Here is a 17,741-nt window from a genome sequence, read left to right as displayed (position 1 = left end):
GCAGAACTTAAGTTATGCAGATATTCAGAAAACCAGGTATTTTGTTCCTAGAGTCTGACGGCTTCAACAAAACAGAACTTGAGACTCAAGTACAATACAAATTAAATTTTTAAACCTAGCCCATTAAGTGATTCAAAGGCCTTTTTTTCTCAATAGGACCATAAGACCTGCTGTTTTATGATGATGAGAGAGAAAAAGGAAAACACCCCCAGCAACCCCTTTTCACATGAAGTCCCCCAACTGGAAACAGAGGAAAACAGAGAGTGTGTCTCGTCTTTATCATCGCTGCTCAGTCCCCCAGCCCTGCCTGACTCTCTGTGACCCCATGGACTGCAGCACACCAGGTTAAGGGACATTGTGAAGGTATATTCTGTCTATACCTTAATGATGCTACACACGCATTTAATTTTCTATTTTAACTTATAGGTAAAGGCTCAGTAAGTACACCATCTAGCACAGAGCCACAGATACTTTGTGCTGATTCTCTGGAGAGTTACTCCAGAATATGCTAAGCCTCACTTCCTCTGCAGGGACAGAGAAGCACTTTTAAGCCACTACCTGTGCGGTAAAAGTCCTGGACCTCACTATCCAGTTTGGCCATGGAATCACATATCACTACTCACTCAATCGCCTACTCTTCATTATCTAAACTCCAAGCAATTGGCAAGCCAGCGAGAGACAGCCATAACGGTCAAAGATTAGCAACTGCATTTCTCCCACAACTTCATTTTTAGCCCTTTCTCTTCAACCCCAATCAAGTGCTTGAGACTGTTGTTATGGGAGGCTCCCAAGCTCCCAGGAAAGGTTAGTGAAATTATCTAAGTCTTACATATTAAGCCAACTGGTGAGCACAGCAGGTGGGGTGGGCAAGGGCATCTACATGGGGTAGAAGAGAATCAATCGCGTGGCCGGCCCAAACACAGGCCCCGTGCCGCGAAGCCCAGCGCACATCCCTCCCCCAGCCTTCCATCCCTGCTCTTCAGAGAGGCGCGGGCATACGCGGGACTCTGGGAACCTACCTGTAGGGCCTCCGCTTCCTGCAGCCAGTCTCTGGCTCTCTGCACAGAGTCTTTCAGCGCCGCGCCGTTGGGCAGGTGTGCGGGGATCTCCTCGATCTCCTTCACCACGGCGGCGAGGCTGCTCAGTGAATGCCGAGGCCTGGAGAGCAGAAACACTGTCGTCAGCCTCCGCGCGACCGCTCGCACTTCTCGTGGCTTACTTATCAGAGAAGTTAGAGAAACCACTTCAAAGGAAATTCACAGTTGCAAATAAACTTTTTGAAATGGCAAGTGACTACAAGATATCAAATTATCTACATAAGACTAAGGCAAATAACTCAGTTCTACTTAGTTCTGATTTGACAATGGAATAACCATAAACTTCTGTTTGCAAAAGGTAGCTTAGGGGTAATTTCCTCCATGTTAAACTAGAAACGCTATCAAGACTCATACAGCTCCACTAAGATAAGTAAGAATCTCCAGGACATCACCACACCAAAGCACAAAGCCCAAAACTTCTGTGTCCTCTGATCGATGACCACTATTTCAGGATTAAACAGCAACGTCCAGAAAATAGCTATCCCTTGTACTTTATGCTGTCAGCTGCAACAGTAAAGATCTGTTAGACAGAAAGCAAGACGAGGAGGAACCATCTTCTCCCCTCAGATGGTCAGCCCGAGCCCAACACGTCCTCAAGGACAGACAAGGTCATGAGGCAACAGCATGAATGCTGGGAACTACAGCGCGGCCGCCGCTTTAAGGGCCCTACGCAGCGCGGGGCTCAGATGCTTCTCTTTACGACTCCTTGGGATCTCTTTCATTAATTCTGGGTTTAAACAGTTCCACTTATTTGTAAATGTTTTCTTCCCTCAAAGATGTTCCCATTGAAATCCAGGCAAATTTCATTAAACCACTTTTAGAAAATGAGTGTCCATTTGAACCATTCATTTCACAATCAGTAAATCAAGAAAAAAACATTAATCTTCTTTTGACCGAGTTCCAAAGCAGTTGCAAACATCTCACCTAAACTTCCACACGCACAGCTCAGCTGCTGCACCTGGGTCTCATTCTAAGCCTGTGCCCTGCCCAGCGTGGACCAAGCACGAGCCCTCCCCAGGGGAGGCGTGGCCGCGCTCAGTTACCTGGCCTTGAGGAGACTCCTGGCTTTGTCATCCCAGTGCTCTGACACTGTGAGCAGTTCCTGAAGCCGCGCCATAGCCTTCTCCACGGCTGAATACGGGGCCAGGCCCACCCCCAGGTCTATGAGACGTCTCATATCGTCTAAGGTGAGGGAGCTAGGGTCCTGGCATGCCTGCTGCACCTCCTCCAGCCAATGGGCCTGCTCCAGCCGGACACGCATCTCAGCAAGCTGGGGAAGCTCAACATCAAAGTCAAAGCTGACATCCAGCAAGTCCTGCAGCTCAGCAGCGCTGGGCATCTCCTCAGAGAGCAGTTTCTGGCTATGCTGTTGGAAATCTTCCACACGATTCAAGAGATCCTAAAAAAACACAGGTTGTTGCATCAAAACACTAATTTCAGCAACAGGCTTCTTGCAAACGTACAGTCTTCAATGCATATTCAACATGACCCTCTGCATCTCACTCGACCCCAACAACAACACACATCAACATGACAGCGCATCGGCCAAACGCACGGCAGCGGCGACGAGCAGCCGGCGGTCCCTGCCAAGGTGAGAATTTCCAACTGTCTCTCCACTGCAGGCCTGTCACAACCTCTTTATGAACATGTACCACTCAAGCTGCTGTTAAACACATTTGCAAATAGATGTACAAAGTAACCACTCAAGAACAGGACTTCATCATGTCAACTGAGCTTATTTACAAAATACAGGATGACCACATATAGGAGGGGGGCAGCCCCCATCCGGGCACCTTCAGCAGCGGTGTCTGACTGAGGACACAGGGGAGAGCATGCAGCTGGGTCACAAACTGCCGGAGCTCATTCACGGTCAGCTGATTGTGGGATTTCCCTCCACCAGACCGGTATCTAGAGAGACAAAGGCCCAAGAAGGCTGCATGAGGACACAAGTACTAGCACCCCAGACTCCAGCCACAGCAGACTCCCCAAGAGTCCACACCCAAAGCGGGTGTGCACAGAGCCTACCTCGTCTGCCTCTTGCCATTAAGCAGCTGCTGGGCGACAGAGGCGCATTTCTCCGCGTCCTGCGTGACTAAGCGGAGGTGACGTAGAAGATCATTGTCTGGAAATTTCTTCATCTCAGATTCTTCAATCAAAGCCTTAAAGTTGACAAGGCCTAGAAACAAAAGATCACCTTTTCTGTGATCAATATATATGAACTTCTGGTATGAAGTCTGGTACAGAAGATGAGGTTTGATTTTATCAGCTCTTATCTATGGATATTTGCAATGCTCTCCCTCTAGTAAATTTGTTGATTTTTTTTGGCGGGGTTCGGGGGGCCGGTGGGTGGTGCCCTGAGAGTGGAGGGCTTTATGAGCTGCCCTTTAATTGGACAAGTTTATGGAGCGCCTGATAGAGCAGGACAGAACGCCAGGAGAGCGCACATGCAGGTCCTCCTGCGGCCGGGGCCACACTTTCCTCCTGCATCTATCTAACTGCAGCTGGCAGGGAACCAGCGGCTTATAGACTGACCTTGCACGTGCCCTGGAACAGGAGAGGGCAGAGTCCCCTGCTGAGCTCCAAAAAGGAAAGCAAATGAAACCACTTTGAGAGAAGAAATGCGAAGGGAAGCAGTGACTTTCAAAGGTAATAATGAGGACAGAGACTTTGACTAGAGCTAAAAAGTAATAAACTCCTCACTGACTCTTTAGGATATACTGTTTGGGTCATGAACGCTAGTTGGAAAAAAAAAGCAAAACAAAAACTTTTTCTAAGGGTCCATATAAAATGTGAAATACTTTTGTTTCTGAGACAGAGGCATGTAAGAGCTACTGTGGTTTGTAATAATGCTGCCTCTGCTAAGAATGCAATCTTTCAGAACTCTTACACTAAGACTTCCCTTTGATGTTGGACATTTGCCTCATTCACTCTTGGCTTAAAACCTGTACTAAAGCTCTAAGCCTGGCGGACAGATGAGCCCAACCACGCTGCTGCAAGCAATGTTTGCCGATGACTGTTTGCTGACTGTATTACAATCAGCCCCAATTTGTCAATCACCAAATCACACTCTCTATATACCACATACTTTTCTTCTTATTAATCTTAGCCTCCAAAGCTTCATTCACATTCAGGGCCCACTCGTTGTAAGATTCTGCGCGAAGCTTCAGCGCGTTCATCATGGGGTAGAGGTCATCCAGAGTGTATCTGTACCTGGAAACAGGAGAGCAGGCTGGCTTTGAGATACATGGGCCTGAAGGTAATGAGATGCCAACATCACAAAGCCTAGATTAAACATCCAGTGCTTTCCACAGGGAGAAAAGTCATTCCTCCTACTCACCTCAGTTTATATTTATAAGGAGGACAGGAACATAATTCCTTTACGTGATGCAGGCAAACAAGCAGGCCAGGTCTACAGCAGCAGGAGATGGCAGACATGAAGCATGTGGTTTTGCATTTCACACACTGACGCTCATCATCTGGCAACAGTTCAAAATCCATTCTTTCTGAATCAATTACTCCCTAAAATAAAGTGTACTTTAGAGATCGCCAAAGGATAATACCACCCACTAGCTCCCAAGAAAAACACGCAATAGTTGAGCTTTAAAAAAACCAGAGAGAACCTTACCAAAACAGAGACTGCATGATTAAAAATGTGTGGACCCAGTAAATGTGGGCAAGTTAACCTGTTTCACTCGTCTGGAACAATCTCTTCTGGACAAGGTAGGCCCTTATGTTTGGCTATATTGATCCGAATATGAGAACAGCTATTCACAGGCTTATAAAACTACTGAGATTAGCTGCTGCTTCTACTCAAAATTGGCCTTGCCCAAATTTTGGGGTATATATAAGAGCAAAGAAATGTAAATACATTCTACTGCAGAGGAAATGCTATATAGGACTTCAGAGAATCCATACAAATAACAAATATAAATAAAAGGAAAGAAGATAGGGCAAGCAGAGAAGACTATCATGCAGGAACTGCAGATGGGAAGCTATTGAGTGGCCTGCTTGGCTCCTGGAAAAGGCTCGCCAATCCGTGACGCAGAGACTGAAGGCAGAACGAAGCATCTCGTAACCAAGCGTCAAGAAAGATGAGCTCTCGAGCCAGTACGTCCCTACTGTGATGTGCACCACCTGACGACAAGCCCGTCTAGGATGTATCTTTCGTTCTGGAAAAATTGAACTTGTACCACTTTTTCTCCTTACCTGGAACTGTCTCCAACCTAAACCTGAGAATGCAGAGTCTGGCCAACTCATATTTATAAACCAGCCAGCTCCTTTGTTTTACTCTTTCATTCTGTATTTCAGCCTCTGGAGTATTTCACATCCTGCTCATCAGAAGTTAGGAAAAACCTAATAAATGAATTTTGGTTCTAACCTGAAATTGATTCTTAAAAAGGACTTTGTTAAGGAGATGTCTTAAAATTTTTTTCTAAAGTAAGATTAAGGATCAACTCTATGAATTTTGGTTGAGAATAAATCATATTAGTCCACTCAGTTTTAATTTGTAAATTTTCCACATCTGGAAAAAAAATTATGAGTTCTCCAAGTTGCAAAAACAAGCTACCACTATTGATGGAAGACCTTGGTAAGACACTTAAACCCTCTGGGCACTGTTTCCAGAATGGTACAGTATCAGGGGAAGGTGAGCAAGCGGTTGTTGATCCACAGTGGGCTCCAGGGAGCCAACATGCTGAAGAGGCACACTGAAAAATAAATCCATACGACTATTTGAGGAGACGACTGTCTCCAAAGAATCTACAAAAAAGCTGTAAGAACTATTAAGTTCGGGAAGCAGTCAGGATAGAGCATTTGAAAGTCAATTTGTATTTTAAAATACCAGCAATAAAAAACTGTGAAAAACTCTGAAGTATTATTTATAATAGTGCCAAAAACAAGAAGTACCTAATTACAGACCCAAGAAAATGCATGTAAAACCCGTGTACGGTAATCCACAAAACATGGAATGAAAGAAACCAAGAAGACCTCAGTGGGGACCTTCCCTGGTGGTCCAGTGGACAAGACTCCCCACTTTCACTGCAAGGGGCACAGGGATGATTCCTGGTTAGGAAAATACGATCCCAAATGCCCAGCCTTTCTAGCATAGCCAGGAAAAGGAGACCTAAATAAACGAGGGGATATACTATGTCCACGGATTAGAAGACTCAGTGTTGTTACAAGATCAATTCTCCCCCAAACTATCCATGAATTTAATGCAGATCCAATCTAAATGCCAACAGGCATTCTGGTAGAATCAGTAGGCTGATTCTCTACACTTTATATGGAAAAGCAAAGGGGCTGAAACAGGCAAAACAATTTTTAAAAGGAGCAAAAGTTGGAGGATTCAAATTACTTCAAGACTTATTAGAAAGTTACACTAATCAAGACCTTAAGGCATCAGCAAGAGGATAAAGGCACAAGCTAACAGACCAGAACAGAGTACAGGAGCGGCTCACACGCATCGATTCTCAACCAAGGTGCCAGGACAGCCGATGGGAAAAGAGCCGGGCATCTTCAAGAAACGGTGCCGGAACACTTAAGACAGTCATATGCAAAAACAATGACCTCAACCACAACTTGTCGTGAACAAAAACTACTTAAGAGGATTAAAGACTCAAATGTAAAACCTAAAACTAGCAATTCTAGATGTCTGCACACTAGGAGACGCTTGTGACTCAGGTTAGGGGACAATTTCTTAGGAAGGACACACCAAAAAAGACTCATTAAAATCACGCAACAACAACAAAATATGGGAAACTGAATTTCATCAAAAGGAAAAGCTTCTGCTCTCTGGAAGACCCCGCTAAGAAAGTGGGAAGACAAACCAGTAACTGCAAGGAAATACTTGCGGACGCTTAGCTGGTCAGAATAAAGAGGAGTGTCTCAACAAGCCTGTAGAAAGGGGCGCAGCAAGACAGAGCGAGCAGACGCTGCACCGAAGGGGCACGGGCACGGGCAGCGAGCGGGACACAGCGCCTGCACCATCGGCCGCTGGAGAGATGGAGATTCGAGCACGGTGAAGCAGTACCACGCACCCGTCAGAACGGTCCTGAGTGTGAGGACTGTACTGAGTGACCCCCAGTGACATTCAGATGGGAGTTTCAGAAACCTTACCAACTTGCGGACAGTTTCCCTGAGCACCTTCTCGTCCTCAATCATGATGGCCATGTCTTTCTGAACAGTTGAGGCCACGACGACGTCTAGGACATCCGCCTTGGAAGCCATCTTGCAGATCATCTCGTCGTGGGAGAACACGCAGTAGCGGTGGAGCAGGCGGTAATGCTCCACGCACTGTCGGCCTAAGGGCAGCTGCGCCAAAAGGGGAAGACACGTGACGTGCGGAAGGGGACACCTGCCTGTCTCCAAAGACCCCTGTATTACCAAACGAACAAATATCACATCTCGGGTTATCACCCGTATTATACATCAACCCTACAACTAGACTCAAAGAAGCCTCGGACCTTTTAAAATCTTTGCATCTCAAAGATCTGGCTATTAGGTACCTTAACTGTAACAGGGTTTTAAAACCCAAAGTATTACTGAGGCATTACTGTCTACAACAATGTCTAATTTAATCAGAAATATGAATCTTCACATTTCCTGAAGCAACTGTGTGAAATTGGTGTGGTTAACCTACTTCAGGGAACAAAAATGCTCCAAAAACTATTATTACTGTACAGAAAATAATTAGAGGTGTAGGAAGTAGTACTGTTTTCATTAAAAAGCACTGAAACAAGGTTATAATTTATTAGCTTTAACACCACACCCACTTAAAACTAGACAGCTCTTTTTAAGTAAATGAAAAGTATTAATACTAATATAAAAATACAATTTACAACCATTTAAAATCAAGTATCATTAAAAATTACTGTGTTTGGAAAATTTAAGTCAATGTACAGTCTTCAGACTGGAAATGTTTGTTGTTAGTTTGTAATGAGATATGAGCTTCAAGCAAAACATAACTCAACAGACTCTTCACCAGGTCCTGAGTTCACACTGCGGGCTAGTGCCTTCTCCTGCTAGAAGGTGCTCGACTGGCGGACCTGCCATCTCAGCAGCAACTGGTTTAAGCAACTAGAAAGTCTATACCACTTCTGCAGGAAAACCAGTACATGTCAAAAGGCTCATTAGGTCATAATTACACACCCAATCAACAGTGCAGAAGTTAACGGCCTCAGCAAAATTGAAACCTTGATTGAAACCGCTGTGGTAGGCTCTTGGAAACGTGATCACAAACTCCCCAGCACACTGATTAGTTCGGTAAACCTAAGGAGACAAAAATTGGAGATTTTCAGTGACATTTCTCATGAAAGACACTCTGGACACAGAGAATCAGATCCAGAAAGGGCAGGCAAACAAGTGTGGTGGGTATTGCCTAGAGATACTTGTTTCTGCCACAAGATGGAGTGGTTACTCAGACTTCCAACCTGGCTATATCCAGGATCAGGACACACCCTTCTAAATAGTATCATAAATGAAAGAGGATCTCCTACCACCCAGTAAAGAAATTCCACTCTATTTCAAGGATCTCGTTCCATACAGAACTCTTCCTGATTTGGGCCTCAAACTTAACCCCCGCCAATTCCTCTCTTCCAACTGCTCTCACCCAAAAGACACCCACACTGTTCTAGGCACAAAATCCTCATGCTGAACCAATTATCATGTAATAACAGTATCAGGGGCTTCCCAGGTGGCACAGTGGTAAAAAAAAATCTGCCTGCCAATGCAGGAGACACAGGAGAGAGATGCGTTCGATCTCTGGGTGGGGAAGATCCCCTGGAGTAGGAAATGGCAACCCACTCCAGTAACCTGCCTGGGAAATCCCATAGACAGAGGAGCCTGGTGGGCTGCAGTCCACGGGGTCGCAGAGATGGACATGACTGTGCCTGCACACACGCGCCTCCACCAGCAGTTCTCCCAAATGCACTTCCCAGAGCAAGAGCAACATCAACTGGCCACTTGTTGGAATGCAAGTTCTCCAGTGCCAGCCAGGCAGGCCACGAGGACGAGCAGTCCCTGGCTGAGGCCCAGCCCTGTGCTGCAACACGCTCTCAGGGCTCCAACAGGCAGGGGTGAGGACCACTAACCACCACACAGTCCCGTCACCAGGACTGCCTCCTCCCTCCCCAACTCTGTGCCACACACACTACACTTCTTCAGGGCCCCACACCTGGGCTTAAACGCCCTCAGGAGCCCTTTCCAGTTCTCCAGAGTTGACACCGTTGTCAAACCACACCACCCTTCCATTGTCTGTGTAAACACTATGTCTTTTCTCTTAGACTGTGGGCCCTAAAATGCACAGTGTCATTCATCTGCCTCTCTAGATCCAGAGTCTAGCCCCATATGGGTTACTCAGCTATTAAAGGACTGGGCTGGAGGTCTCTTCTAGAGCCAACTACCAGCTCATCCCAGTGCTTAAAATTCCTTCACAGTCAAGTCTGCCTGCAATGCACGAGACCTGGGATCGATCCCTGGGTCGGGAAGATCCCCTGGAGAAGGAAATGACAACCCACTCCAGTATTCTTGCCTGGAGAATTCCAAGGACAGAGGAGCCTGGTGGGCTATAGTCCATGGGGTCACAAAGAGTCAGACATGACTGAGTGACTAACTTTTGCTTTTTTTTTTTTGCAAAGCAAATCAGAAAGGTCCATCAATGTGGGGTGGGAAATCAATACGGAAAATGCCAACAATGAGGTGATGGTGGTGTTTTGATGGCTACTGGTCCCTATTTTCTAAGGTTTGGCCCATGAATATTCGAAGATCCTTTAAAGAAAAGTCCTCTCCATCTGCCCCACTTACTAGCTTGTGAATCCAAAAGCATGAAATGGAGATCATGAGATCAAGAATTCCTCTTAACACTGTAAATGTATCATTTACACTCGCTTGAGCTAACTAAGTTGGATTCTCCAACTTTATACATTTCAATCTGGCCTGCCAAAATGTCTTCCGAGTTTCCACTGAAAGGAAGTCAGTGAACAAAAGTGTCACTTTGTACAGAAACCTCAGAGGAAAAAGCATACAGCACCTTTCAGTCTAGAGTGGGAGCCCTGAAATCCAAGCTCAAGACCTTGAAATGAATTTTCTATTTTTGTTGTTGTTGTTCTTTGAATTTTCTCTTAAACTAAGCTTAATTGGGGGGGGAGGGGGGATAGTGTTTAAGATCCACCAGGAAGTCACCATTTCAGTTCACCATTCAAAACCAGGGCCAGGCATATTTGATACTTCCTAAAGTAGGAATGGCGTATGAAGGATTCACACACCCAAGTTTAGATCTAATTTATAACAGAACCCAGCCAGTTCCATAGTGAAAGTGAAAGTCGCTCAGTCATGTCCGACTCTTTGTGACCCCATGGACAGTCCATGGAGTTCTCCAGGCCAGAATACTGGAGGGGGTAGCCTTTCCCTTCTCCAGGGGATCCTCCCAACCCAGGGATCGAACCCAGGTCCCCGCACTGCAGGCAGATTCTTTACCAGCTGAGCCACAAGGGAAGCCCAAGAATACTGGAGCGGGTAGCAACACAGTAACTAACTTACACTAGCAAGACTCATTTTCTGAGGTTTCTGTTTTGCTGCTTTGAAGAGCTAAAGTTACAAACTAAGGGACAGTTTGGAAAGCAGGACGGCGCTGGCCGCAGCCTAGGAGCGCACTATGCACTGAACACTGGGGAGGGGAGGAGGCGGCCCCGCACTCACTGTGGCAAAACGAGGCTGCTCGGCAAGCTGGTCAGCAGCTGTACCAGACCTGCTTTTTTCACGGTGTTTTGAGGATCCAGTCCCACTGGCTTAATGCAATTTCGTACGAACTTACACCACACAGTTATTTCTACACAACCAAATCAACTGCATACAGTCTCAGGCAATGGGGAGAAAAAGAAGCGGGGAGTTAAGCCTGGGTGGCAGGAGGATCGACCCAAACATACAGGCACTTCGTGAGTCATCAGGGTGTTGGGGTTCATGATGGTGACAAGCTGGTGGAGAAGGTCGGGCTGGGAGATGAAGAGCTCTGGGGCCAGCTTCTTCATCACAGTCTCCAGCTGCTCGGCGGCATACCCTGGAACTCCGTACCAGGTCTTTGGCTCACCCCTAAAGCAGTAAAAGCAGGAACAATCTCAAAAAACACATGATATTTCAGCAGCTTCTTACAAATCAACCAGCAAATATCCATGCAAACAAAATGGTTCACCAGTTTCTGTTTTTAAGTTCTTGCTTTGTAAGGCAATGTTCAAACTGAAGCAATGTCCCCAAGTGTCACCGGAAGTATGACCTGAACATAGTGATGCGCTTTGCCTCTTCAAGTGTAAAGTCTGAATATGGGAGTTCCACCTGAGGCCCCCTCTTTCCTCCCATTTTACCTGACCCTTCAGAAAACACAGGGATCGTGCATCCTGAGAACATAAGGCATCATGACAGTAGAGGGTAAGGTGGCGGCCACAGCTGTCCACAGCGGCTAACGAGGGACAGCAGCTGCCCGAGTCTTCCCTGCCCTTGCCTGCGCTGCTGGAGGAGTCAGACCCAACTCCAGGGAGGCAGCCAGCACTTCCACAGAGCTCTCATTCTTCCAGAGCACAGTGACCTGTCAGCCAATCGATCTGTAACAGCCTATGAGGTGTGGTAAACACCGCCACTTCACAGCTGGAAGTGCCTGCTTGGGGAGCAGGACTGATGCTCTGCCCATATAGTGCCAACTCCAAGTCCTTGTGTGAGAAGTTACATCCCTTCCCGCCTCCTCCCACCACAGGCACGCGAGGAGGCGGCCCACTCCACCTGACACAGAAGTCGGTCCTTGGCCAGCCCTCAGAAGCAGGTGGCTCCAAGAACCTAGAGCAACCGTGGGCCCTGAGCCCTGTCCCTCATCCAAGGGGGCTGCCGAGGCTGCCACTGCCACCCAATGGGAACAGTGCTCTCTAGACTTCTTGTGAGTAAAGACTTCTCTGAGGGTTAGAGAAAAACTGCCTATCTTCCCACCAAAACCCATGAGCAAGCTCAGGGCTCCGTGGACTTCATATAGATTCTTAAGAGCCTTTGTCTCAGCATGTCAGGCTGCTTGTTCCAACAGCAGTCAACAAAAATCTAAAGGAATAAAAAATTCATTACTCTTCAGACAGAGTTAAAGGGTGTGTCACAGTTAAGAGGTGGGCATGTATTCCAGCCCAGCTGGTGTGCCTTTCACAGGCTCTCTGGACTCCTCACCAGTGCAGGTAGTTAATCGAGTAGCTCCAGTGGTCTTCAATGTGCCAGCAGAAGGAGGAGAAGCACATTCCCACATAGAGCCAAGGGAGCTTCATGCCGCATATGTCAGCAGTGATGTGAGCAAGCACAGACTGCTCCATCACGGGCATGTTGTTCAGATTCCAGCCACTATCAAGATACTCCTAAAAATAAGGAGATAAAAAAAGGATAAAGTTTTAGCTCTAACATGCTAACAATTTGGAACTCCACTGGTTTCAAAAGGCTGGCTGTAAATAGTCCTCAAAATTAAGAGAATGGAGGTGGGGGGGGGGGGTTTGGGGGGGAGAGGAGCGGCCACTGTGCCTACTTCCTGGATGCCCATCGATCACTTCTGCCCAGCTTTGCGCCTTATGTAAGCGGGTACACACACACACACACACACACACACACACACACAACGTCTGATCCCAGTGCCTCATGTTTTCTTCAGAAGGAGAAACTAAAATTATAGAATCTGAAGGCAAAGGGAGGTAAGCGATTCTCCCCTATCATCCAGGATTCTCATTTTTCTGTGAATTCTGTCTTCATTAACTGAAACCGACCAGCTCTAAGGGTATCTGCCTCCTCCTCCAAGTCTCGGCGCTCGCAGCTCAGCTCACCTCCTCCTCGGGCGAGAGCTTGACTTTCCCATCTCGGACAGGGAAGCCACTGCCGAACTCCTTCGAGGCAATATCGGCTCCATATTCCACGGTGACATCCTCTTCAATAGTGCTCACTAGTCGCCAAAATTCCTTCTCTACCAGTTCCGTGGGAACCATCTAAAACAAAACAGCGAGGAACAGAAGAAAGCGGCTTTCCGCAGCTGCTCATGGCCCGTGAGCAACCTAAGGATCACAGGGTAGTAGGCTGAGAAAAAACAGTCCCTAACACCCCAAAGGGCTCCCCCGGTGGGTCAACGGTAAAGAGTGTGAATGCCGATGCAGGAGACACAGGTTCGATCCCTGGGTCGGGAAGATCCCCTGGAAGAGGAAATAGCAACCCACTCTAGTGCTCTTGCCTGGAGAATCCCGTGGACAGAGGAGCCTTGGGGGGCTACAGTCCATGGGGTTGCAAGAGTTGGACAAGACTTGGCACGCACGCCGTGTCCCAAATGCGCCACAACTGGCCCGTCTGCAGCACAGATGTGAACATTATCTTCTTAAAAACACTCTTATAACCAGAGAGTATGAACTAAAAACCCATGCTCCTCTATCAACAGCCCGGCCACCACCGTAAAGGGGTCAAGGAAGGCAAAATGCGGAGATTTAAGAACTGGAGGTGTTTTTCTGTTTTCAGAAATCCAAAACACAACCTGGTTGACTACTGTTTAGTAACAACGGTTAGCTGTGTTTGAATGATGCTTTATCTTTTGAGATGCGTCTGATCACATCACCTGAATCCACGTTCTCACTCTCTGCACCTGACCTGGCAGAGAGTGATGCGGGCAACCTCAAGGTAAAGATAGGCTGCCGTGATTTTGCAGCTGCAAGCTCACATGTAAAGAGCCGCCAGGAATGTAAAAGAATGCTTAAGGTCTGCTGTTCATCTGATATGAGGCCAGAGGCCAGTCTCTAACTCCTCGTTTCAGTGAAATAAAAAGCCAACCACAGATAGAAGAGGCACCAGAACTGTTTCAGCAAACATATGAAGAAATAATATGTAATACAGGAGGAGTCAAAAGAACTGAAAATTTAAAGGGAATATAACTTGAATTTATTTATAAGCCTGTTAAATAAGGGGCTATTTTAAGTAACAGTTAACATTAGTGATATTAGGAGAAGCAGGTTCACCCACACATTGCTGGGATCGCATAAATGGTACAGCTTGGTGTACCAGATGGGGAGAAGATGGACAAATATTAAGAAAATAATCCAACCAAAGAGATGCATACAATGTTTGCTATAGCACTTTATTACTAGTGAGAAAAAGAAAACACAGCTTAAGTCTCCAAAATTATGGTAGGAGCCCTTTCACCCTGGTGCGCTCATTTACTGAATGAAGCATGCTTATGCTTCTAAGTGAACAGAGGAGGGTTTAAAAGTGTGAAGCTCACAGCGCTAATTCACGACAACATAAGAATGCGTAGACAGGCCCCCAGGGCGCAGCACACTGACTGGCACCCAGGGGTCACTCAGCAAGCGTGATGTTTTCTTCAAACTGCGTTTGTTGAATTGAAAGGACTGCCAGTGTTGGCCTTTAATCGGCGTTCTGTCCCTGCTGCTATATCATTTGTCTCAAAAAGCCTATCCTTAGAGAAATCAAATGAAATCTTAAGAGTGCATTTTAAACGTGTGGTGGAATTTTAATACTACTGAACAAATTAAAGGTTTTATTGTGCATGAATTGACTACCAGAGTTAAGAACCAACTCAAATACCCTCAATACACCTTCCCTCAAAGTCATTAGAACCCTAAACCAGAGCAGCATATATGGACGTACATGGACTGGCATGTTGAAGTAGTCAGACTTGAATGCGTCTGCCATTTCACCGAAAGTACGGAGAGTATAGTCCCTGGCCGCCTGCTCAAAGCCGAATGCTTCTTGTGGCTTACTGCATTCCTGTCAAAAAACAGAGAGGAAAAATATTTAAGTATATTCATATTTACTTACAGTTCACATATATGTATATATGAGAAATCATAATTACATGTTTATTAAAATTACTTGTGCAGTGTAATTCTACTTGTCTAGAAAATATTAACAGTGGTTATCTATTGTGAAGTTATCTATATTTTAGGTTGTTCAGTTCCTAATAATTTTTGCAAAGAGCATACAATGCTTTTTTTAAATGAGAAGTTTTAAAGCATAGGTATTAAAGCATCTTTCTGCCTCTTAGCTGACTGCATAGCTGTGCAGTCACTTCCAAGACCTCCTTTCCATTCAGGCCCACCCCAGTTTTTATCATGAGCCGCCTTATTATCAACTGCCCAACATAAAACACAAAGGCAAAGAAAACACATTTGAAGGAAACGCTCCACGGCCGCCTCTGCTATCACTTCTGACCTGAGCCAAGCACTTAGGGCACCTCCAGTCTCCCTTGGGAACGTCGTGGAGCGGCGGGATCAGGCAGAAGGTGTGGTAGCTGTCATCACACCCGTCGCACAGGAGAAGCCGGTCCTCGTCGCTGCCACTGCCACACAAGAGGCAGACGTACAGGTCGACCTGCAGCGTGAAGACAGGCACGAACGCAGGCATGAGCCACAGGCAGGCTCTGGGGAAACCCTAAGAGTGCGATGATCTGCAGCGTAGTCTAGTCTCTTCAATCTGCTGCAGGTGAAAGCGCTTCATCCTCTGTGAGGACGTTTTAAATAAAGATGCCTCACCTTCTGTAAGAGACATTTCACAATACCCATGCACTCCCAACTGTACAGAGTAATTTTCAAGATTTCTCAATTATGTGTTTTAATTAAAGTTACTTGTTAAATATCCAGCTTGTAGTAACTTACAGAAAGATTAAGTCTTCTAGAAGAATAATATGTTAGGCAATAAATTATTCATCTAACCAAAAACAGAACTTACAAAGGAAAAGTTTAATTTTAGCATGTTAAAAGGAAACTGTTTTAAGTTAATCAAGCATATCAAATTACCCCTTTACATCCTAATTCAAGAGTGATAGTTAAGAAGCTCTCCCAAATACACGAGGACAAAACTACTCAGAAATCACCTACTATAAGTTGAATACCGTTTCCCCCAAATTCACATGTTGAGTCTTGACTCCCAGCACCTCAGAAGGCGACTGCATTTGGAGACAGGGTCTTCAAGAGGTCGTTAAAGAGGTCGTATTTGTTTTTGTTTAGTTGCACAGGCGTGTGCGACTCTTTTGCAATCCCATGCCTGCCAGGCTCCTCTGTTCATGGGATTTCCCAAGCAAGAACACTGGAGCAGGTTGCTATTTCCTTCTCCAAGGGATCTTCCCAACCTAGGGATCAAACCCGAGTCTCTAGCATTGTAGGTGGATTATTTACCGCTGAGCCAGCAGGGAAGCCCCAAAAGGCCCTATGAATGGACCTTAATCCAATCTGACTGGTGTCCTGATAACAAGGGGAGACTCGCACACAGACACACAGAGCCCAGGACAGAGGCCTCTGGCACAAACCAGGCCTGCAGACACCTTGACCTCAGACCTGCAGACACCTTGACCTCAGACCTGCAGCCTCCACCGCTGGGGGAAATCGGGTTCTGCTGCTGAAGCCGCTCAGTCTGTGATACTTCATCATGGCAGCCCAAACAGGCGTCTTCGCTTTAGCCAACAGAGACCCGGACTGGCTCACAGAACCACTTTTCTGATGGCTGTGTTTTCGTGGTGGGGCAGGGACAGATATTTATGAAGAGAACATTTAACTGAGTAACGTCAAATTCCAAGATCAAAAGTACTGTTGTTAAGCTGCTGCTCCCAGGTGCTCAGAAGGGGGCTGAGGTAGAAGCCTGGCTTTTTCTGTCCCCCTGAGTGAACAGCCCTGCCAGGTCCTGGCTGCCCGGGGCCCCACACTCCTTCCCCTTTCCTTCCTTGCTGGAGAACACCATCGTGATTTTCTGATCCACCTGCAGCTTACCTGGAGGCAGGTGAGTCACTTAGCAACGACGGCATAGGCCTGAACTCACCATTATTCAGGGCTAAAAGGCACGGCCTCCAGAGACACGGCCGTCCTTGTCTCCAGGAGCGACCGCCATCTTCATGACGCGTCCATGTTCCCTGTTTACAAGCTGACGATACAAACCACCTCCGCAGGTCTCTTCACTGTTAGAGACCCTGAACCAGCAGCCCCAGGCAAGGCATTAAATATTTATAAACTGGGCCATAGAAGAGTTTGAACATGTCAACTCACAGCATTGGTAGTTTTTTTAGCTCGACTCTTGGGTTTTTCCTTCTCACTTTCTGTAACATACTCTTTCTTTTCAACAGGTTCTTGCTTGATGCTGCTTTTCACGTCTTTGTCTGTAAGAGGCAGTCCAGGTTAGCACTTTCTCTGCTCTGCTTCTTCAGCTTTCTCCCTCCTCACCACCTCCTCCCGAAGCACACCCTGAATGGGTGTCCCGCTGCTCTCACCGCAGCGGCAGGGGCACCCCGAGCGACCATGCTCAAGGGCTCTGTGCTCATCGCTTTAGGGTCAAGTGCAAACTCTCCCATCACTCAAACTCTAAGATACGAGCACTTCTGGAGATGCTGCTCAAGCCTGTATGCTTCTAATGCGGGAGGTGAAGATACGGTCTTAAGACTAAGACACCACACGTGCAGACAGTGAGCTCCTCCTGCTCTTGCCTGTGAGACTGACAGCTCACCACCAGAGCCCCCTCCACACTGCAGACTGCCCTTCCATGGTCTGAGGCTGCTAACCTAACCTTCTCGTTTCAAAGATGCAGACTTTTTAAAAACACCAGCTATTAGCTAATGGGCTATCCTGTGGCAGGTAATGCACTAAAGCACTACTGCATCTA

The 17,741-nt window shown here is 46.6% G+C and overlaps 1 protein-coding gene across 2 annotated transcripts in view; it reads right to left on the bottom strand.

Annotated features, from left to right (window-relative positions):
- Nucleotides 1-17,741, bottom strand: part of KDM5B (lysine demethylase 5B) — a 68,954-nt gene that overhangs the window by 12,982 nt on the left and 38,231 nt on the right. For both annotated transcript variants that reach the window (XM_018060848.1, XM_018060847.1), the window contains exons 7-20: nt 17,132-17,241; nt 15,309-15,467; nt 14,745-14,864; nt 12,926-13,084; nt 12,288-12,469; nt 11,018-11,180; nt 8,244-8,363; nt 7,212-7,406; nt 4,435-4,616; nt 4,183-4,307; nt 3,123-3,273; nt 2,891-3,005; nt 2,141-2,496; nt 1,020-1,158 (exon numbers count right to left, since the gene is read on the bottom strand). In XM_018060848.1, coding sequence (XP_017916337.1) covers nt 1,020-1,158; nt 2,141-2,496; nt 2,891-3,005; nt 3,123-3,273; nt 4,183-4,307; nt 4,435-4,616; nt 7,212-7,406; nt 8,244-8,363; nt 11,018-11,180; nt 12,288-12,469; nt 12,926-13,084; nt 14,745-14,864; nt 15,309-15,467; nt 17,132-17,241 — 2,276 coding nt within the window. The remainder of the gene's footprint in view (nt 1-1,019; nt 1,159-2,140; nt 2,497-2,890; nt 3,006-3,122; nt 3,274-4,182; nt 4,308-4,434; nt 4,617-7,211; nt 7,407-8,243; nt 8,364-11,017; nt 11,181-12,287; nt 12,470-12,925; nt 13,085-14,744; nt 14,865-15,308; nt 15,468-17,131; nt 17,242-17,741) is intronic.

This window comes from Capra hircus, chromosome 16 (assembly GCF_001704415.2).
Source record: "Capra hircus breed San Clemente chromosome 16, ASM170441v1, whole genome shotgun sequence".
Taxonomy (NCBI): Eukaryota; Metazoa; Chordata; class Mammalia; order Artiodactyla; family Bovidae; genus Capra; species Capra hircus.
Note: the sequence above shows the minus strand (reverse complement) of the source record. Positions and strands in the feature narration are given on the sequence as shown.